We start from the raw sequence: 18,553 nt of genomic DNA, 5'->3' as shown, positions 1-18,553 counted from the left end.
CCAGTCCCCTACTCGAGCAGGAAAACCTATACCATTATACCAGTTATAGATCAACTTCCACGAGATTTGCATTATTTCAGGGACAATTCTAATGTGTTTTTTTTACCAATGAAGGCTTAAATAGTCAGAAACTAGATTATTCAAAAATAATCTCATACCAACCAGTTTTTAGTTATAATTATTGGGTGCCCTACAGTATGAGAGTTGGCCTGGTAGAATAATATAGAAACAGCCTTTTAGTATTAGTAATATCGGCTTTCTCCTTAGGTTAAGCACAGGTTTGCCCCCTCTTTATTATAAATAAAGTCTACTTTGTTCAGTACATTTAATGTTGTTTCATCTCTCTCTTGCTCTGATTGTAGCTCTTGAATTTAGTACATTTTATTGCTTTATTATGTAATATTCAAATAAAGCACTTAATTTTGTTTAATGACCAGTTCATACACACACACACAGACATAGAGAGAGAGAGAGACATAACTTAGCATAATGTAGCCATAAAAGCAAAATCACAAAATAAGGTTATCTCAAATTGGAAGATAAAAAGAACTAGAGAAGATGTCCTGTGCCAATCAAAGGGACAGTGATTACCCCCCCTAATCTTATACAAAATTATACAAAATTTGACAAGTTTTACATAACTCCTTGTGACTGAAGTGATAGGCCTAAAAATTTTATTGCAATACAAGTACATTATAATACTGAGACAACTGAAAAACAAGGAAGAAGTATACTTCTATTGTTGGAACTTCTTTGGTCTACAAAAGCAAATTCTGTTTTACAGTAGGTAAGTTTCCTTTATGCCATGGGAAAAGCATTATATTTTGTCAGTATGAAGAGTCTTCTTTAACCAGGAATTCTTCTGCTACTGGCTTAAAGAATGCTTATCTTTTGGCTTTAGGACACAACTTGATATTATCTAACACAATAGGAAATAATGACATTCCAACTGATGATTCCTACCCTTGACTCTTTGCTCAACATTGGTTTCGATGTTCTCTATTGTGCCAAGAGCGCCCCTGAAGAAAAACCATATAGTTAGAACTCTGAACACTAAATTTTAGACAATTCCAGAAAGACTGTTTATATAGGAGAGAAAATGTACCATTCTAAAAAAAATGATTATGGTATGCTGTTTAGGTGCAAGTTGAGAATGTGATGCTAAGAGTAGCATTTTAAATATGGCATTTTGGAATCTGATTTTTAATCCCTCTTTCACGTGCTTTCACTGATAGAACCCAAAGCTTTACCGTGATGTACATTTGTAAAGCAGTAAGTCAGTATGCTTGTAAAAAGCAAGCAAACAATGCCATCAAGGCCCATCCAATCCTATGGTTGCACAAGAGTAACCAACCAGCCTTGGAAATCTAAGATGAGCTGTGAGAATCCCAGCTTGCCTGGCTAAAACAAACTGGACTCAAAGCAGAAGAAAGAAGCAACAGCATTACTCGTGTGCATGCCTCGATTTTCTAATCTGCTCCTATCCAAGACCCAGCTGCCCTCATATTTCAGTTAATTTTCTAACTGAAATTGTTCCTAAGAAAACAAGAGCTGCCATCAGGGGAATCGGTAACATATACAGGCAGGAAGCTGTGCTGAGCCACCAACAACCAGAATAGAAACAGGAAATGGGCCCTGGATCGAGCATACCAGGATCTACTGCAAACACAGCCTCCTGCCTGAAGCACAGAGACAGCAAACGGCATCGGTGACTTGGAGCAGCATGATTTATAAGGCAGATTCTGATTGGCTGTCCTTCCAAAGAGACTCAAGCATACATCCTCCCCTGCTGCTTGGAAGGTCCATGACTGACACAGCAATGGGGGTGGGGAATTTCCTTCTGAGCCTCAGGTTAGCCTCTTGTAGTTCAGAAGTGGAAGACACCAGGACTACTAAGCAGATCAATTCCAAGAAATGTGTCATGCCCAGAAATGATTTCACTGGAATAAAAAGAGATTCCCAGAAACAGCCTTTCCAGCAGTGCTAGAAATAAAAGCTATTTTGCAGCTATTTTTTAAAAAAAGCAGACACTTAGAATGAAATTGGCCTCCAGAGGAATAAAATTAAGATGTGGGTAGTCACACACGCATGGTTTTGTTTTGCTATTAATCTTTTCATGCAAATGAGCAGTCATTCAACAGACAGGCCTTACAGGAACCTTTCTGCCAGAATAATTTGGGAGGCACTGATCCTTCAAACGCCATATGGATCTCTGGCACGGTGTACTCTGGGACCATTTACAGCAATGCCTAGACAAGTTATAATTAGCAAGCAAATGTTATTTTCCCATGAATTTACAAATTGTTGGGCCAAGTTCCACACTGTGAACTGAGGAAAGAGAAGGATAATGTATCTTGGTAAGAAATTTCTTCTCTTCATATTAGTACTTACAAACTCAATGTTATCACAGCACAAATCCTAAGCTCACAGCCTGATATTGCTGTCACCTATTGGTCTATCTGGAGATATTGGTCTGTCTACAGCAAACATGTCAAACTTGCGATGTCGCACAACGTATCGGAGCCTTTTCGCCATTGCCGGCAATGGGGTGGGCATGGCTTCCAAATGACACGTCCGGCCTGTGGGCCAGCAGTTTCACACCCCTGGTTTACAGGAACAGAATTTACTCTTGATAAAGTGTGAAATAGACTACCAACTGAATTCACTTACACTTTTATTCATGAAATATGTGCCCTATAAACACAACACAACATTTATAACAACGATCTCTCATACAAGGAGACATCGATTGATGTAGCTAAGGACTGCCCAAGTAGATGTTTAATCTTGGGGGAAAGTATACAGTTAGCAAGTAAGCAGAGAATTAGGGAAAAAGTAATTTTCCTGCCCTTAGCTACTGAATAATCCCAAGAGTTTTGTTTAACATCCAACGTTCTCTGTCCTCATTAGTTATTTGAAATCAGTAATATCATGATGAGCCAAATAAGCATATTTTCTTTCAGAAGAAGCCAGAAAGCTCTTATCAAATCACACTGCAGCTAGAAATTCACTTAGTACTTAAGTCTTATTTGTGATAAAAGAATTGGTGTAGCTGCATGTCTAACATACGTTTTCTACCTTACAAGTCTGGCATGGGACATATTTTGAGGATACAGATAGTTCTCAACTTACAACAGTTCATTTATTGACCATTCAAAGATACAGTGGCACTGAAAAGAGTGACTTATGACTGTCTCACATTTATAACCACTGCTGCATTCCCGTGCTTATAGGATCAAAATTCAGACACTTGACAACAGACTCATTTTTATGATGGTTACTGTGTCCTGGGAGCATGAGATCACATTTTGTGACAAGCAGAAGTCAGTGGGGAAGCTAGATTCATTTAACGATCATGTCACTAAAGTAACAATTGCAGTGATTCACTTAACAGCTGAAGCAAGAAAGGTCGTAAAATGGGGCAAAATTCACTTAACATAACGTCTTACTTAGCAACAGAAATTTTGGGCTGAATTGTGGTCATAGGTCAATGACTGCCTGTACTTCTTTCTTCAGGAAATGGATACATGAATAAATCATAATTAAACATTTTTATTTTATAAAGGGACCTTCTATACACTTACTAGGCTATAACTTTCCCAATTATTTTTTCACAGTCAAGCATTTAACTGAATGTATTGGAAAACCAACAAGAGCAAATTTAAACAAGTACCACTGCTAACTTTACAAATGCGTAGTTGAGATAATAATGATTGGGACAGGTAGCATTCGAGTAAGGTCTACACTAGAGACCATGAAAGAAAATTCTACTACAGCAAATAGATCTTAATTTAGCAGACTTTTGGATGCAACAGAGAAAATCTGGCATTATAGAGTATGCTTCTATATATGCGTAAAATCCCATTCCACATTTTATATCTGTAAAATGTCTAAACTATTTGTTTAAAATTCATGTGCCATGTTACACATACATAAAGATCCATTTGGATTTAACAGATCCTCTGTTTAAATGTATTCCCCATTTCAGTTAACTTGAATATGTACGGTTTACTGTTTCATAAATACTTTATATAAACGTACGGTATGATGATATATAGAATACTGTAAGCTTGCTCAGAGTCTTCTGGAATAGGTGAATATGTAGGCCCAGCCCTCCGTGTGTGTGTGTGTGTGTGTGTGTGTGTGTGTGTGTGTGTGTGTGTAAAATATTGGGTACAGTTGAGATGAAATGTGCATCTGGAGAAGCAGTGGTAACACAGAGTTTTCCCAGGGAGAAGGCAAGACATTTTATCAGAGAGAAGCTGAAATTATAAGAGACTGCATAACTGGATGAGGGAAGAAGGAAGAAGTTCAGGATAGCCACACCCTAGAATCCCTCAGGATATATCTAGTAGGTTAGAAGTTGGTAACTTTAGTTTGGCAAGATTCTGTCCATTAGAGGACATAAAGGACTGAACTTAACTGAACTGGATTTTGCTGTCATCTCTGTGTTTGGGTACGACAACAGCTCTAGGCAGAGCATCCTCAAAAAAACAGGAAAATATGAAAAAAGGATGACTACAGTAAAACTGTCTTCTACTTGCTGAAGAGTCATGCAAAACCAAGGCAGTTGCTGGGCAAGGCCTTCACACAGTGTCAGGGAAGCTTTCTGTAGCCTTGCAGAGAGCCAGCAGCTGCTTTCCCCAGGTATGCCCAGGCCCCCAAGATGGTAGAATACAGGCTGGCCAAAAGAGCAGAGATGAAATGGGAGACAAGTAGATGGGAAGAGCTGAAACAGAGTCAAGCATGGGCAAAGAGGGAAATGAGGTCCCCACCTAATGACCGCCATCAGGCTACCATTAAGTGGTGTGCTCGTGTTGTGCTTCACCTAATGACCACTTTGCTTAGTGATGGAAAATCTGATCCCAGTTAGGGTTGATAAGCAAGGACTGCCTTTACCAACTGGTCCACCATTACAGTGTTTAAACTGATGCCAAGTTGTAGGGGTTGACTGTGTAAGCATTATGTCATATAAATGTATTTCCATTTAGTGCTATTTTGATGACATTTTTAAAGCTGGCCTTATTTAACTACCAAGGTATGATACAAATGTTAAAAAGTAATAACATTTCATCCAATAAAATAAGCTTGATAGGCAAACTGGTAAACAAATATTTACAACAAAGACAAAGCACACACAATTATGCATTATAAAAAGATGTCGTGCAATAAAATCAAGTTTACAAGTTCATAATTTTTTAAAAAGGTATTAACTTAGAACAGTCAAGGTTAAGGAAAGGTGGAATCTTATATTAACCTACTAATCAAATAAAAAAATTTCAAAACTTTTTTTAAAGGCTATTTAAGATCCACATTTTTAATAGCTGCTAAGCACACTGTATGTACCATATTTTTCGGACCATAAGATGCACTTTTTCCCCCCAAAAGGGGGAGGAAAACGAGGGTGTGTCTTATGGTCCGAAGGTGATCCATATGGCCAGCTCCAACCTCCGCAAGTGGAAAGCAAGGGAGATTGCCAGGAGCACGAATTGGCACGTGCTGAGAAACGCCGATTCCGCGCTTCTGCAATCTCCCTCGCTCGGTTTCAGCTTCCCTTGCTACAAAAGCAGGCTGAAACGGAGCGAGGGAAATTGCCAGGAACGTGATCTCACGCTGCTGCAATCTCCCTCGCTCCGTTTCAGCTTGCTTTCTGCAAGAGAAGCGGGTACTGCTCTAATACGGAGAGGGAAGGACAAAGAGGGAGGGAAGGAAGGAAAGAAGGAAGGGACAATGGGAGAGGGAGGGAGAGAAAGAGAGAGAAAGAAGGAGAAAGAAATAGGGAGGGAGGAAGAGGGACAGAGAAGGAGAAAGAAAGGGAGAGAGAAAGAGGGAGAGGAAAAGAGAGGGAGAGAAAGACAAGGAGAAAGAAAGAGGGAGGGAAATAGAGGGAGAGAGAGAAAGAGAAATAGAGGGAAAGAGAAAAATAGAGAGGGAGAGAAAGGGAGAGAGAGAGAGAAGGAGAAAGAAAGGGAGAAATAGAGGGAGAGAGAGAAAGAGGGAGAGGGAAAGAGAGGGAGAGAAAGAAAGGGAGAGAGAAAAAAGAGGGAGAGAGAGACAAGGAGAAAGAAAGAGGGAGGGAAATAGAGCGAGAGAGAGAAAGGGAGAAATAGAGGGAAAGAGAAAAATAGAGAGGGAGAGAAAGAGGGAGAGAGAGAAGAAAGAAAGGGAGAGAAATAGAGGGAGAGAAAGGGAGAGGGAAAGAGAGATGGAGAGAAAGAAAGGGAGAGAGAGAGAAAGAGGGAGAGAGACAAGGAGAATGAAAGGGAGGGAAATAGAGGGAGAGAGAGAAAGAGGGAGAAATAGAGGGAAAGAGAGAAATAGGGAGAGAAAGGGAGAGAAAGGGAGAGGAGAGAGAAAGAAAGAGGGAGGGGGAGAGAGGGAGAGAAAGAGAAGGAGAGAGAGAAATTAAATTAGTAACATGATTGTTAAGTGAATCTGGTTTCCCCACTAACTTTGCTTGTCAGAAGGTTGCAAAAGGCAATCACATGACCCTGGAACAATGTGACCATCATAAATATGAATCGATTGCCAAGCATCCGAATGTAAATCACATGACCCTGGGGGTGCTGCAATGGTCATAAGTGTGAAAAATGGTCATAAGTCGCTTTTTCAGTGCTGTCGTAACTTTGAACAGTCACTAAGTGAATCGTTGTAAGTCGAGGACTACCTGTACTTTTATCATTTTTTTTTCCTTTTTTGGGGGGGTCAGGTTTTTGACACCTTGCTGGGCAACTGGTGGTACTCAGACATTGCCTTGTCCTAAAAGTGGTACAATGGATGAAAAGGTACAATGGATGAAAATGGTACAATGGATGAAAAGTCCTGTTTTAGTATACCGGTACTATTTGGTTCAGAATATTTTTTTCTTGTTTTCCTGCTCTAAAAACTGGGTGCGTCTTATGGTCAGGTGCGTCTTATGGCCCGAAAAATACGGTAGTTGATTTTGTGAGATGTAAATTTGATTTATAAAGTATCTCAAACTATTCATGGGGATTAGGAATAAAAGTCCAAAAAAATTTATTCCCACTGCAAAGTACTGTTAGTTGGTTGGTTAGCTGACTGAGTGCTATCAAATCAGTGTTTACTTTTGGTGTCTATATAGATAAGATTTTTCTCCAATATTGTATGAGTACAGTGGTACACCTTGGTACTCAACTGCTTTGAAACTCATCAAATTTGGCACTTACCGCATTTTGACACAAATATTTTGTCCCAGTACTCATTGTTTGTTTGGAACTCAACACACAAGCTAGAACCTGTTGTCGGCTGCCTTGTGTCACTAATTATTCCTTGCGGGGAAAAATTTGTTTGGTACTCATCATTTTTAGTGCTCATTGCACCTCCTGGAACCAATTAACAATGAGTACCAAGGTATCACTGTACAGTTATATCCAATTTGAGATTTGACTTCTGTATATTATGCACTGATCTAATAATTTGCCTGGTATAATCAGCCAGCAAAATGCACACCAGATTGAAGGAATTTGTTTTACTGCCATTTCTAATAAATTTACTCCTCTTTTTCTTGATATCCTCCCTTCTCAACTTCACAGTTCTTTACTCCTGGCCTTTCTTCAACAGATAACATTAGTTACTGTAAGTCACTTGAGAAGCTATTCTGATACCCACTGGTACATTTCCTATTAGTACTGTTACTGAATATCGAGTAGGCAGATTGGTTCAAACTGACAGCATTTAATTCACATTTCTCAAATTAACAGGCAAAGTGAAACATCATAATCTTCTGTTTTCACAGTTCTGAATTATGAACATGTACATCTCCTATCAAAAAAAGATCCATGCATTGCCAAAAGTATTTGCATTGACAGAATACACAGTATTCCTTGCTTAGCGGCTCCTTCGGTTGCAATGGTGAAGAAAAAAAGTATATTTGAGACCACTGCCTGGATCTGTGAAATTTGCAGATCTGTAAAGCAACAGGAAGCTGAACTAAGATTGTAAGCACAGTTGTAGTCATGTGGTTTTTCACTTAGCGACCAGGTTGTGGTCACTATCGTGATCACTAAAGGAAAACTACCTTCCTATATGCAGAAATGGGCATTAATTTTCAGGCAGATTTTAATTTAAAAAATAATAATAACAATAATTCAGCAAGGAAATAGAACAAGTGTGTGCCTAAAAGATGGAAACATTGTAGAAAATTATGGAGTTGTATTTACTGCTAATTTGACAGTATCAATTTCTGATCCTTTAACATTTATACTATCATGTTTTAAAAGAAACACACTAGGAACATTTAAACTCTGCTCTACCTCACCCTTATAAAATGTGCTTATGTCTAACTTCAGTATGGTTAATTAACTACTAGACCTAGGCCACAGGAGCATGCATTTGTTCCCCATATTTGCTTCTTCCCACTTTATCAATTCTTCCTACTTTGTTACTATTAAGTGTTTTATTGATGCCAATCATCATCATGTCTTATACAAAAAGAGTCCTTAAAAGAAATCATGAATCAGTCATTTAGTTCAAGTGGAATACTCAGTGCTATTTCCAAACCCCTATCCATACAGAAGACCCTATGATTTTATAGATTTGCAAGGTTGAATGCAATATTCAATGAGAAAATTTTTGCTCATGCAATTAACTCCTGCCTCCCCTGCTTGAAAAAGACCCCTATTCCACCAATCTCTGGAACAAAAAAAAGGGAACTCTAGGATGGGAGGGTTAATTCAATCTACTGGTGCGAACTGTGAATATTAATTGCTTTGGATACTGAAGCAAATTTGAATATACTGCTTAGGATCCCAATCGTAATTAAATATTTAAAAACAATTTCAAGTTCTGGTTAACTGAAGCTGAGTTAGTGTAGATTTGTTTCCTGCACCAATCCCAACACAGCCAACTTGTAGCCAGCATGAATGAATCAACTGGGAATAGGTTGCCCTGCCTGAGATTGAAAGCTTACTGTTATTATTTATTCAACAAAACACTAAATCCTGACTTAGCATGTTTGAACTAATGTAAGAGGACCAATGTTAGTATCAATTCAGCTCCTGACTACAAATTAGGGTTGGTAAAATAAAATCTACATTTCACAATTGAACAAAAGACGATATAATGCAAAAGCTCACTCCCTGATAAGAATGATGAGATACATAAGTTGTTGAATTCCTATGGTCCAATTTTTTTATTTGGGGGGGTTTGCTTTTATTTTTACCCTTAAAATTTTTACCCTTAAAATTATCAGCATGAAACAATCAAGAGTTACTCAAGGCATGGAATTCAAGAGATGAAGCAGAAACTTTACTTGACATACACATTGACTCCACTCTGGCAAGAAGTAGTAGCTAAAGTTGTAATGGCTAAATTTTGGAAAATTTATCTTGCTCATAGCTGATCTATTATTTCCACAGCAGTGCCCAGTCTGAAATGATCTCTCAGTAAATAGCTAAGCAAAATAAAAGTCTGTTTCTGTACTATACAGTGGTAGTCTGTAGTCTGTGCAAAATATGACTTCATTCCTTCTTTTGCACTGTTCATATTAGAACCATGTGTCAACAAATCACCTAGGAGAATGCTTGCTATTCTTGACTTCAAAACAAGATATTTTCATATTTTGATATGTTGTTCCAGAGAAAATTCTCTCACAGAGATACTTCTACTGTCTCAACATTTTATTTCATGTGTATCATTAATAAATTATACTGTCCAATCTCAGAAGAGTTATGTGCCATTATGCTCCTTTTAAGCAGGGCTATGTAACCTTTAGTCAAATCCAGTCCTTTGAGAAGTACTACAGCAAAAGAAAAGAAAGGTGGGTAAACCTAATACTGTAATCATAAAATCTTCTAGTATGTTCATATTTGGGTTGCACAAATTGGGTTTTTCTCATTTATTCAAACAGTTTAGAAAAAAAAATGGGGGGAAAGGGCTCTAAATACAAACCACTAAGCTAAAAGCCCAACGGAGAATCTAAAGCAAACAGGAAATTGCAAAATATTCCATTCTAGTTATAATCACAAAAGCGTTTTTTTAGCCCTGACAAGAGACCTTGAACTGCTGAGGCACATCCCCCAAATCTAAATTTTAAATATCACACTGCGTGTATTTTTTTTGAAGATTTCTAGAAATTATATTGCGATACAATACATTCTGCTGACATTGAATACACAAGTTCTCCTCACTTAACCACCCTAATTGGGATTGGAATTTCCATCGCTAACTGAAGGGCCAATTTATTAAGGAAAACACCATGTGATCACATCAGTTAGCAAGGCAATAGTAGTGGTGGTGGTTAGACCTCATGTTTTAACTCTTGCACTTCACTTCACTACCTCGTTATCTCCTCCCAAATACCTGCCCTTTTAACGGCTCTGCACTCTTGCCACCTCCCACACCTGCTTTTGTCTTTCATTTTCTTCCTCTTGATTGATCCCTCATTAAGCAGCTGCTGGGTCACGCAAGGCTTTGCTTTTTTTATAGCAACCACCAATTCAGGTCTTAAAAAAACTTTTCCCAAAAAAGTACCTAGATTTAAACTTATACGATCTGCAGCGGAGGCTACTCCGTAACTGAGGGGAAGCCACCAAAAATGACTTTTTAGTGTCCTCATCAGCTACCTTTGTGGCACAGGTGATGCTGACTACCCCTTGGCTATTCGCTTATAGTGAGACAAGCAAGCAATGAAGATTTTTAGTAAGTTAGAAATGAGAACTTTGTCAAATCTGATTGTAAGCAAATAGCCCTTTTGTCATCATATTTGCACAGCTGATATAGGTAACACTGTCATTAATGGAAAGTCAGCCTGCTTTTCACCATGATTGCCATACTCTCAAAAAAGATGCCATCTTAATTATATACTACTGACACCCACCATTTATAGGCAGGAGTCTCCTATACAATTGAATAATTTCTCATTTTTAAACGTGGAAGTATTATTCAAGATTCATATGCCATTTTATTCTGTGCGTGATGACTTAGACAAATTACTGTGTATCTACGGTATACAACTAAAAATGACTGCTCCATTTTTTTAAAGGGATTCAGACTAGACAAGGAAATCCGAATTCCATAATTGTATTCTCTCCTCCCAGATTTTTCCCCCTCCTTCATTTAAAAATGGTATTGACGCAAAGAAGCACCAACAAAACCACAGAGTGCCTAACTATGGAGGTGGCAGTATCTATGGGCACTTAAATGAAATAGGAAGTTGATCACAACTAAGGAGAGTTCTGCATTAACTGCTGCCTCTAGAAAAAGGCTTTCCTGCCTTGCGCAAGCTCACATTATTACACGGCACATCGATTTGGGCAGGCTGGGTTTTTCTGTTACATTTAAAAAAACATAGTAAGATAGATAAACCTAGACATAGGAGTCAAATAAGAAATGTGAATCCCCAGGGCACAGCCATCTACAATCTAAATCAGTGATGGCAAACCTTTTAGAGACCAAGTCCCTAAACTGCAACCCAAAACCCACTTATGTATCATCTGGTGCCGGGTGGGCGTGACCCATTAGGTGGGCATGGCTGCAGTGGTAACGGCAGACTGGGTGGGACTAAAAAGTTCAATCAATCAATTCCAACTTTGTGAGATCTTTTTTTTTTCCCCAGAGAAGTTGAAATTGATTGATTGATTGAACCTTTTTTTTTTTTGCACACGGCAGCCGAGGCCTAAAGCGAAAAGGTTTTATAAAACCCAGCTGAAGGCCTAGGACTGGGGCGACAGCGTGCGTGCCAAAAGAGAGGGCTCTGCGTGCCACCACGGATCTAAATGACAGCCTCACTGCACCAAGCATCTGCAGGGTAAATTTGGGATGAGAAAAGAGACCATCACCCGAAGGACGTTGTGCTGGGCTCTGCATACTTACTGACCATCTGGGCAATGAGATAACAAAGTTGTGTCTTCAACACTCACAAAAACTCAGCCTTTCTCTGCAGATAAAGTAAAGGAAATAATCTTTCCAACTCAGTGATTCTAGGAGTCACGTTTCCTTCCAGTGTCTTTTTCTGTAAGTCACTTCAGAAATCAGTTGCACGATGTACAGGTGTTGCTTACTCCTACATAAATGTTGTGATTTGTGCTTATCTGAGAGCTTGCACTGCTGCAGGTCTGAGGGTTAGGTGGATAACACTAGGACTGGACTGTGGGAGAAGGAAAAGCCCTGGTTCATTTGGGAAGTTGGTAGCAAAAGCTTTCATCACCTAACACCAAACGAAACCCCCCATACCGCCCCCAAAGAGTCTGGAACTGGAGAAATGACACAGGAAGGCAGCTGACCTCCAAATTACTTTAATCTACTATAATCTACTACCACTGTTATTCTGGGACCCTTTCTACGCTCTTTTCCCAGGATCCTACGTGGAGACTACTGTAGGATCCTCTTCTGACTTCTCATAGAAGTAATTAGGGATCCACACCCCAACCTTAGTATTATCCACCTAACCCTCAGACCTGCTGCACTGCAAGCTCTCAGATAAGCACAAATGACTACATTTATGTAGGAGTAAGCAACGTCTGTACATTGTGCCACTGATTTCCAAAGCGATTTAGAGAAAAATACACTGGAAGGAAACTGAATCCTAGAATCACTGTACTGGAAAGGTTTTTATTATTATTATTATTTTAACGAGGATCAAAGAACCTGGTACCTCTGCATATACTATATATCAACTCGTATTGAAGGTAAAGGATTAATAACGAAAGGCTAGGAATTATAGCCCCAAACACCTGGAGCGCTTATCCATGCCCCTGAACAAAAGGAATTGGGAACTTTGTTCAGCAAACAATCCTGGAGATAATTTGGAAAGGCAGCTGAATTCCAATAGATTATGTAATGTTGCCTACCATTTAGACATAAAAATCTGAATGCACAATATTCTGCTTTAAACTGAAGTCACTCAACTAAGAGAAACTTAATTCCAACTACTGGTAAATCACTGACTATATGAGTATATATAACACCACAACCTCTGTCTCTGTTTAGCACTAACTACATCAGTCTCTTCTGTAGCCAAAACTAGGAATATACAATGACTATTAGCTATGCCAACTGGGAAGACTATGTAGAGAACGAGGTATTGTGAAGCAAATCAGCTGATCATGGAAGAAATATTTCTTTTTAGTCAGTATCTGAGGAAGAAGTTACCTGCCCTGCATCCCATTACTGGTGTGAACATTAAGCTTCTCTGCACACTGCAACTTGCATCCCTCTATTTATCTATATGATTGAAATATTCAATGTTGACTGCCTTTTCAAAGAAACACCTAGTAAACCTTTTTTAAACCTTTGCAAACCACCAAGCTCTTTTACATTTTGTTCTCACAACTACAGTTTTGAGAGGTGCACTATTCTGAAAGCCAAACACTCTAGTACAAGTGGAAGAAACCAATTCCAGGTCAGCAGCTTAAACTCATTTGAGATGCTGGAGGTAATCTCTTGAGGAGAAACTTGGCATAAGGCCGAGGCAATAAGTAGTTTTTTCACACATTACAAAGGCTGTCCTTTGAGGAGCAGGAAAGAGCTATACATATGAAGCCATTAGCCTACTAATTATTCTCTTCACAAAACACAAAAGATATAGCAAAGGCCATAAATAGAGAACTATATATGTCAGGGGTGTCGTATGCGTCATGCTGAAATCGCGCCCACCCCATTGCCAGCAATTGAAAAAAGGTCACGATATGTCGTGACACATTACATGACATTGCAAGTTTGACAACCCTGATATATATGTGATGGTCCATCATATCACCATCTACTGCATGCAGCTCAGGGATATCACCAAAAAATGAATAAATAGTATAACCTCTTTGTCATAATTTAGGTGCTAGGCACATACAAATATAACATATATTTTTGAACTAAAGATGCAACAATTGATCACATCGGAATGAATTTTCTCATCTGCAAAAAAAAATCAAGTTAAGCAAGTTAATACAATTAACTAATGGAGTTTAGCTCTAGCAGAAATTAAATCAATAGAATGAAACTGTACCATTATACAACGCAATAGAAATTTCATACTGTGAGATTAATACAGACTGAAAATACAGCAAAATCATACCTCTTATATTTCAGGCAAAATTCTTCCATTTAAGTAAAAAAAAAAAAACCACCTGACTTTTATTCAGTAATTTAGAATTACATGATGCATCCAATTTTTTCCCCAATTTTTCCAAGATAATGCACAATAAAGTGTCCTGTTTTGCCTCCATTGTCTAATTCCAACGCATCTCTCTTTGACTCACCGGTAAGCTAGAGGGTCTTGACTGCAGATTCAAACTCACATCTTCTTGCCCTTTACTGGAAGCCATTGATGTGGCAGACGATGCATGGGAACCAAATGAGTCCTGTGACAACTCCTAGAATATAAAAAACCAACCAATGGGGGGGGGGAGAAACCCACAGAAATATTATTTTTATCAGTCTAAATTATTGTACAGTCATCTGTCTTCCTTGGCTCGGTTCAACTGCCCAAGTGGTGACAACAGTTACAAGTAGGTATTATAAACAACTGCAGATATTAAAAATTAGTGTAACACAATAATGTTAAAAATCCTTCCTAACTTCCCATGTTGAGTCACTATTTCTTGCTCTTGCACAGCAAATGACATCAATAAGTAGCCAAGGAGCAAAATGCTAAGCTTGTAAGCCGCCCTAAGTCTTCGGAGAAGGGCGGGATATAAATGGAATTAAAATAAAATAAAAAATAAAATAAAAATATCTATGGTATATCCAATCAACCAGATAAGACGGACTGTTATTCCATCAATCCAGGATCAGCAAGGACATAATTTTGTATTTTCTCTCTGATTTAAGATAGTAGCCTTATCGATATAGAGTGCCCATGGGTATGTGTTTCTGTATTATTAAAATAAACTATACCCAATGAACAAAGCTTAACAACCTGCCTTTCTGTGCTTCTTGGAAACACAACAGGCATTCAGTGGTTAACTCACTGCCCCCTTTTGATCCCTACTCCAGAGATATAGTAGAGACAACGCAAATGCTTGAATCTTTCTTTTTCTCTTGGCGCAAGCTAGATGTTTGGGAGACCTAGTCAAGACCTCTTCTGCAACAATTCACCATGCAGAGAAAACTAATACGCGATGGTATTAGCCTTCCCTAGCTTTATGCCTTTCAAGGTCAGCAAGTACAGTGTTGCAGAAACTGCCCTAGTTCGCAAAGATGCACATGGAAGAGTTTTGAACAGACAAGCTCCAATTTCTTCAAATCGCCTACTTCATTTTCCTTCACTGTGGTTTTGCATTAGTGTAAGAACATTCTCCAATCCTCACTTTTCGTCACATGTGGTGTTCCAAGTACTTCTTTACTACTTGTCATGTGACACCTCTCTCTGAAAGTAAGGTGAAGGAGGACAAGCATCACATAGCAAATGAGGAGAAAAAGGTTCAAATCCCCACTCTGCCCCATCAAAAACCTAGGAATTATCTCTCGCCTGTGTTGCTTTACAGATATATATATAAATTACAGCTGTACTAGGTCAGGGGAAGGTACTAAAAGGAGAACAATGTATGCCTCTTTGAGCTCCTAAAAGAAAAGGCAGGGCATGCATTGATGTATCTAAATCAAATTGCACTTGATAAAGTACTTTTTGCCTGTAGGCTGTCACAGACAAACAATGAAAGGTGGTGTTTTATTTTGCTGTGTTTTAAACTGGCTTTCTGCCTGGTCTGACAAATGGGCTACTCAGGTATTGATAAGTAATTGTGTTCTCAAATATTTAAGGCAGTGTTTCTCAACCCCGACAGCTTTAAGACTCCCAGAATTCCCCGGCCAGCAAAGGAGTAACTCATCCCTTTGCCAAGCTGCATTTCTTTTTATTTCCACTTGAAAAGCAGAAAAGTTATTAAGAGATCTGACCCAGAACCCGAGCTACTGTGTAACTGCCTAGTTTTCCAGAAACAGAGGACTGGGGCAGTTCATGGAAGACAACCTACCTGTGGAGGTGGGAAGCGCTGCTGAGAATAGGCTGACGGCTGTTGTGACTGAGACGGAGGGTACGTTGCCGATGGCTGGGCGAGCGCCGAGGTAGCAGACTGCTGAGCTTGCTGCTGCTGCTGCTGGTAAGGGGACTGGGACTGCTGCTGAGAGTAGGGAGGCTGACCCTGTGGGTGCTGCTGCTGGCCTGGGGCTGACTGCTGGGGGTATGGAGATGGGGACTGCTGGTGGGGTGGCTGAGGCTGTGGCTGTGAATAGTGGGGCTGGGATGACTGAAGCTGGGGAGGCTGAGACTGAGTTTGCGTTTGCTGATAAGAAGGCTGAGCATGTGGGGCCTGAGTGGGGGGCTGCTGGGCATAAGAAGGCTGTTGCTGGGGGTGAGGACTCTGCTGGTTATAATAAGGGGTCTGACTCTGCTGCCCGTAACCAGTAGGGCCCTGCTGTCCGTAAGGCGGTATCTGTTTGGGAGAGAAAATTTTTGAAAAGGAGAGAAATCAATGTTGGTCGGGAAGATACTAAAGAATGGAGCTCAGAGATACACATTGCAGGTAGTCCTTGACTTATGACCATTCATTTAACAACAGTTTGTGAAGTTACATCAGCCTCATACTTGACTTATGACCCATCCTCAAAGTTACAACACTGCAGCCACATAACTGCATTTGGCAACTAGCTCATTTTACAATTGTTACAGCATCTTTCAGTCACACAATCATGGTTTGTGACCTTCCCAGAGGGCTTCTAACAACTCAATTGGGGAAGCCAGATTTGCTTAGTGACCATGATAAAAATGGTCGTAAAATTGGGTCCGGCTGTGTGATGTGACCAAAATTATGATTATAATATCGTAAACAGGATGGTCACAACTGTTCTGTTATAGGGATCTCAAATACTTCTGTTTATTTAGTGCAACTGGCTTTGCCCAACCGGCACCTTCTAGATATATGCCATGAAAATGAGACAGCCCAGCGCATCAGCAAGGCACTAACAAGAGGTGGGCATTTTCTTCATTTATTTGCTTACAATAATGTAACTAGATTCATTTAGTCACCTTGGATTCAAAGCTGCACAATAATAGTAAATAAATTAATCTAGTGACACAACTGAGATATTTACCAACCTGTTTCTTCACTCAAACCCAAAATTTAAGGTTTTGAGATCCTGTCACTGTTTACAGAAAATAAACACATGTTTTCAAAGGACTGCGTCCTTCCTCTTTACCTGCTGTGCATAAGAGACACTGCCCATTGCAGTCTGCGTCCTGCTTAGAGTCCCCACTGGATATCTCTGGGGAGTCTGTGGCCCATATGGCTGTCCTGGATATCCATGGCCTTGTTGTTGCCCTGACTGAGGTCCCTGCTGTTGTGTGTATAAGTTGTTTCCTCCGTAAGGCTGAGGTCTCATCTTCCCCATCTGATCCATTGGACTGGATGGCTAAGAAAAGAAAATCAGAATAAGTTATAAAATATCCAATTGCTATAGACAGCTATCTAATAATGCCACTTACTTGTGAAGAAATTGAAAAGAGCCAACCAAAAGAAAGGAAAAGAAAGATAAAACAAGCCTTTAATGGTCATTAAAATTCAACAGGAAGTAAAAAGGCAGAGGAAAAGGCATCTTTTGGAATTTTATTATATCATTATTTGTTCTGGAGTTATAGAGAGCCCTAGGATAAGTTACTATTGCACACCTTCTCCAACTTGATGGCCTTCAGATTTTGGGGATTACAATTCCTAATCGATAAAAATCAAAATTTCCTGATGGTGCTGGTTGGGAATTAAAGGAGGGGTGGAAAGAAGCAATAGATACAAATTCTGCACTCAATTTTTTGGCACTGAGAGTTAATTGACTTCTAAAACCATGAAAACCGGTATCAGTAAAGATTGGCCAAATAGCAACTGTGCTCTTACTTTAGTTTTTTCAATTAAACACTCCTTTAAGTTAAATTCAACTTCCAGAGATTAAACAGCCATGTCCATTCTGTTTTCTTAACAACAGGGAGGAAGCAGTTTGCTACTGTCTTTTTTCAGGATGCTTTTTGATTTCCCACTGTAGTCCATGGCCCTGGGGTTCTTAGTGGTTTCCTATTCAATTGCTAATCAGTGCCAATCCTGTTTAGCATTTTTGAAATCTGCCAAGGTTGATTGTTGCCACTAGCTGTAGCACTCAGATGTCAAACAAAACTTCATTATGAAGGATCATTACAGGTTAAGAAAGCTAGGCCAAAATCAAAACTCTGAAGCAAACTAGATGGACCAAAAATATCGGATTTTATTAGTTTCCAGCAACTACACTAAGACATGATATGATAACCTACCCTAATTGTTTGAGAATCTTCCTTCTTTTATCTGGAAGTAACATCAGTATAGAGTTTACCAACAAATAACTCTTCAATAAGTTCTGGTCTTTTAAATCACTAAGTTGGTATGCCTGATCAAAAAACATTTTTCTGTTTGATTTTTAAAAATCTGCTGTTTGTTTCCCAAAGAAAACACATGAGAATTATTGTTGTAAAATAGATTAACATATCTCTTCTCACTCCTTGGTAGTATTAGTGCAGTGTTAAAAAGCTGGATAATTATCATAGATTTAGGTTTTTATACATAACTTTTATAAAAGCTTCTAA

At 39.2% G+C, this 18,553-nt stretch overlaps 1 protein-coding gene across 1 annotated transcript in view; it reads right to left on the bottom strand.

Annotated features, from left to right (window-relative positions):
• ARID1A (AT-rich interaction domain 1A) overlaps positions 1-18,553 on the bottom strand; it is a gene marked incomplete at its 5' end in the record, with an annotated part of 91,247 nt that overhangs the window by 43,063 nt on the left and 29,631 nt on the right. The window contains 3 exons of the mRNA XM_083369845.1: positions 14,214-14,327; positions 15,927-16,385; positions 17,149-17,361. Coding sequence (XP_083225971.1) covers positions 14,214-14,327; positions 15,927-16,385; positions 17,149-17,361 — 786 coding nt within the window. The remainder of the gene's footprint in view (positions 1-14,213; positions 14,328-15,926; positions 16,386-17,148; positions 17,362-18,553) is intronic.

The sequence above is a fragment of the Vipera ursinii genome (genome assembly GCF_947247035.1).
Source record: "Vipera ursinii genome assembly, chromosome: 9".
In the NCBI taxonomy this organism is placed as follows: Eukaryota; Metazoa; Chordata; class Lepidosauria; order Squamata; family Viperidae; genus Vipera; species Vipera ursinii.
Note: the sequence above shows the minus strand (reverse complement) of the source record. Positions and strands in the feature narration are given on the sequence as shown.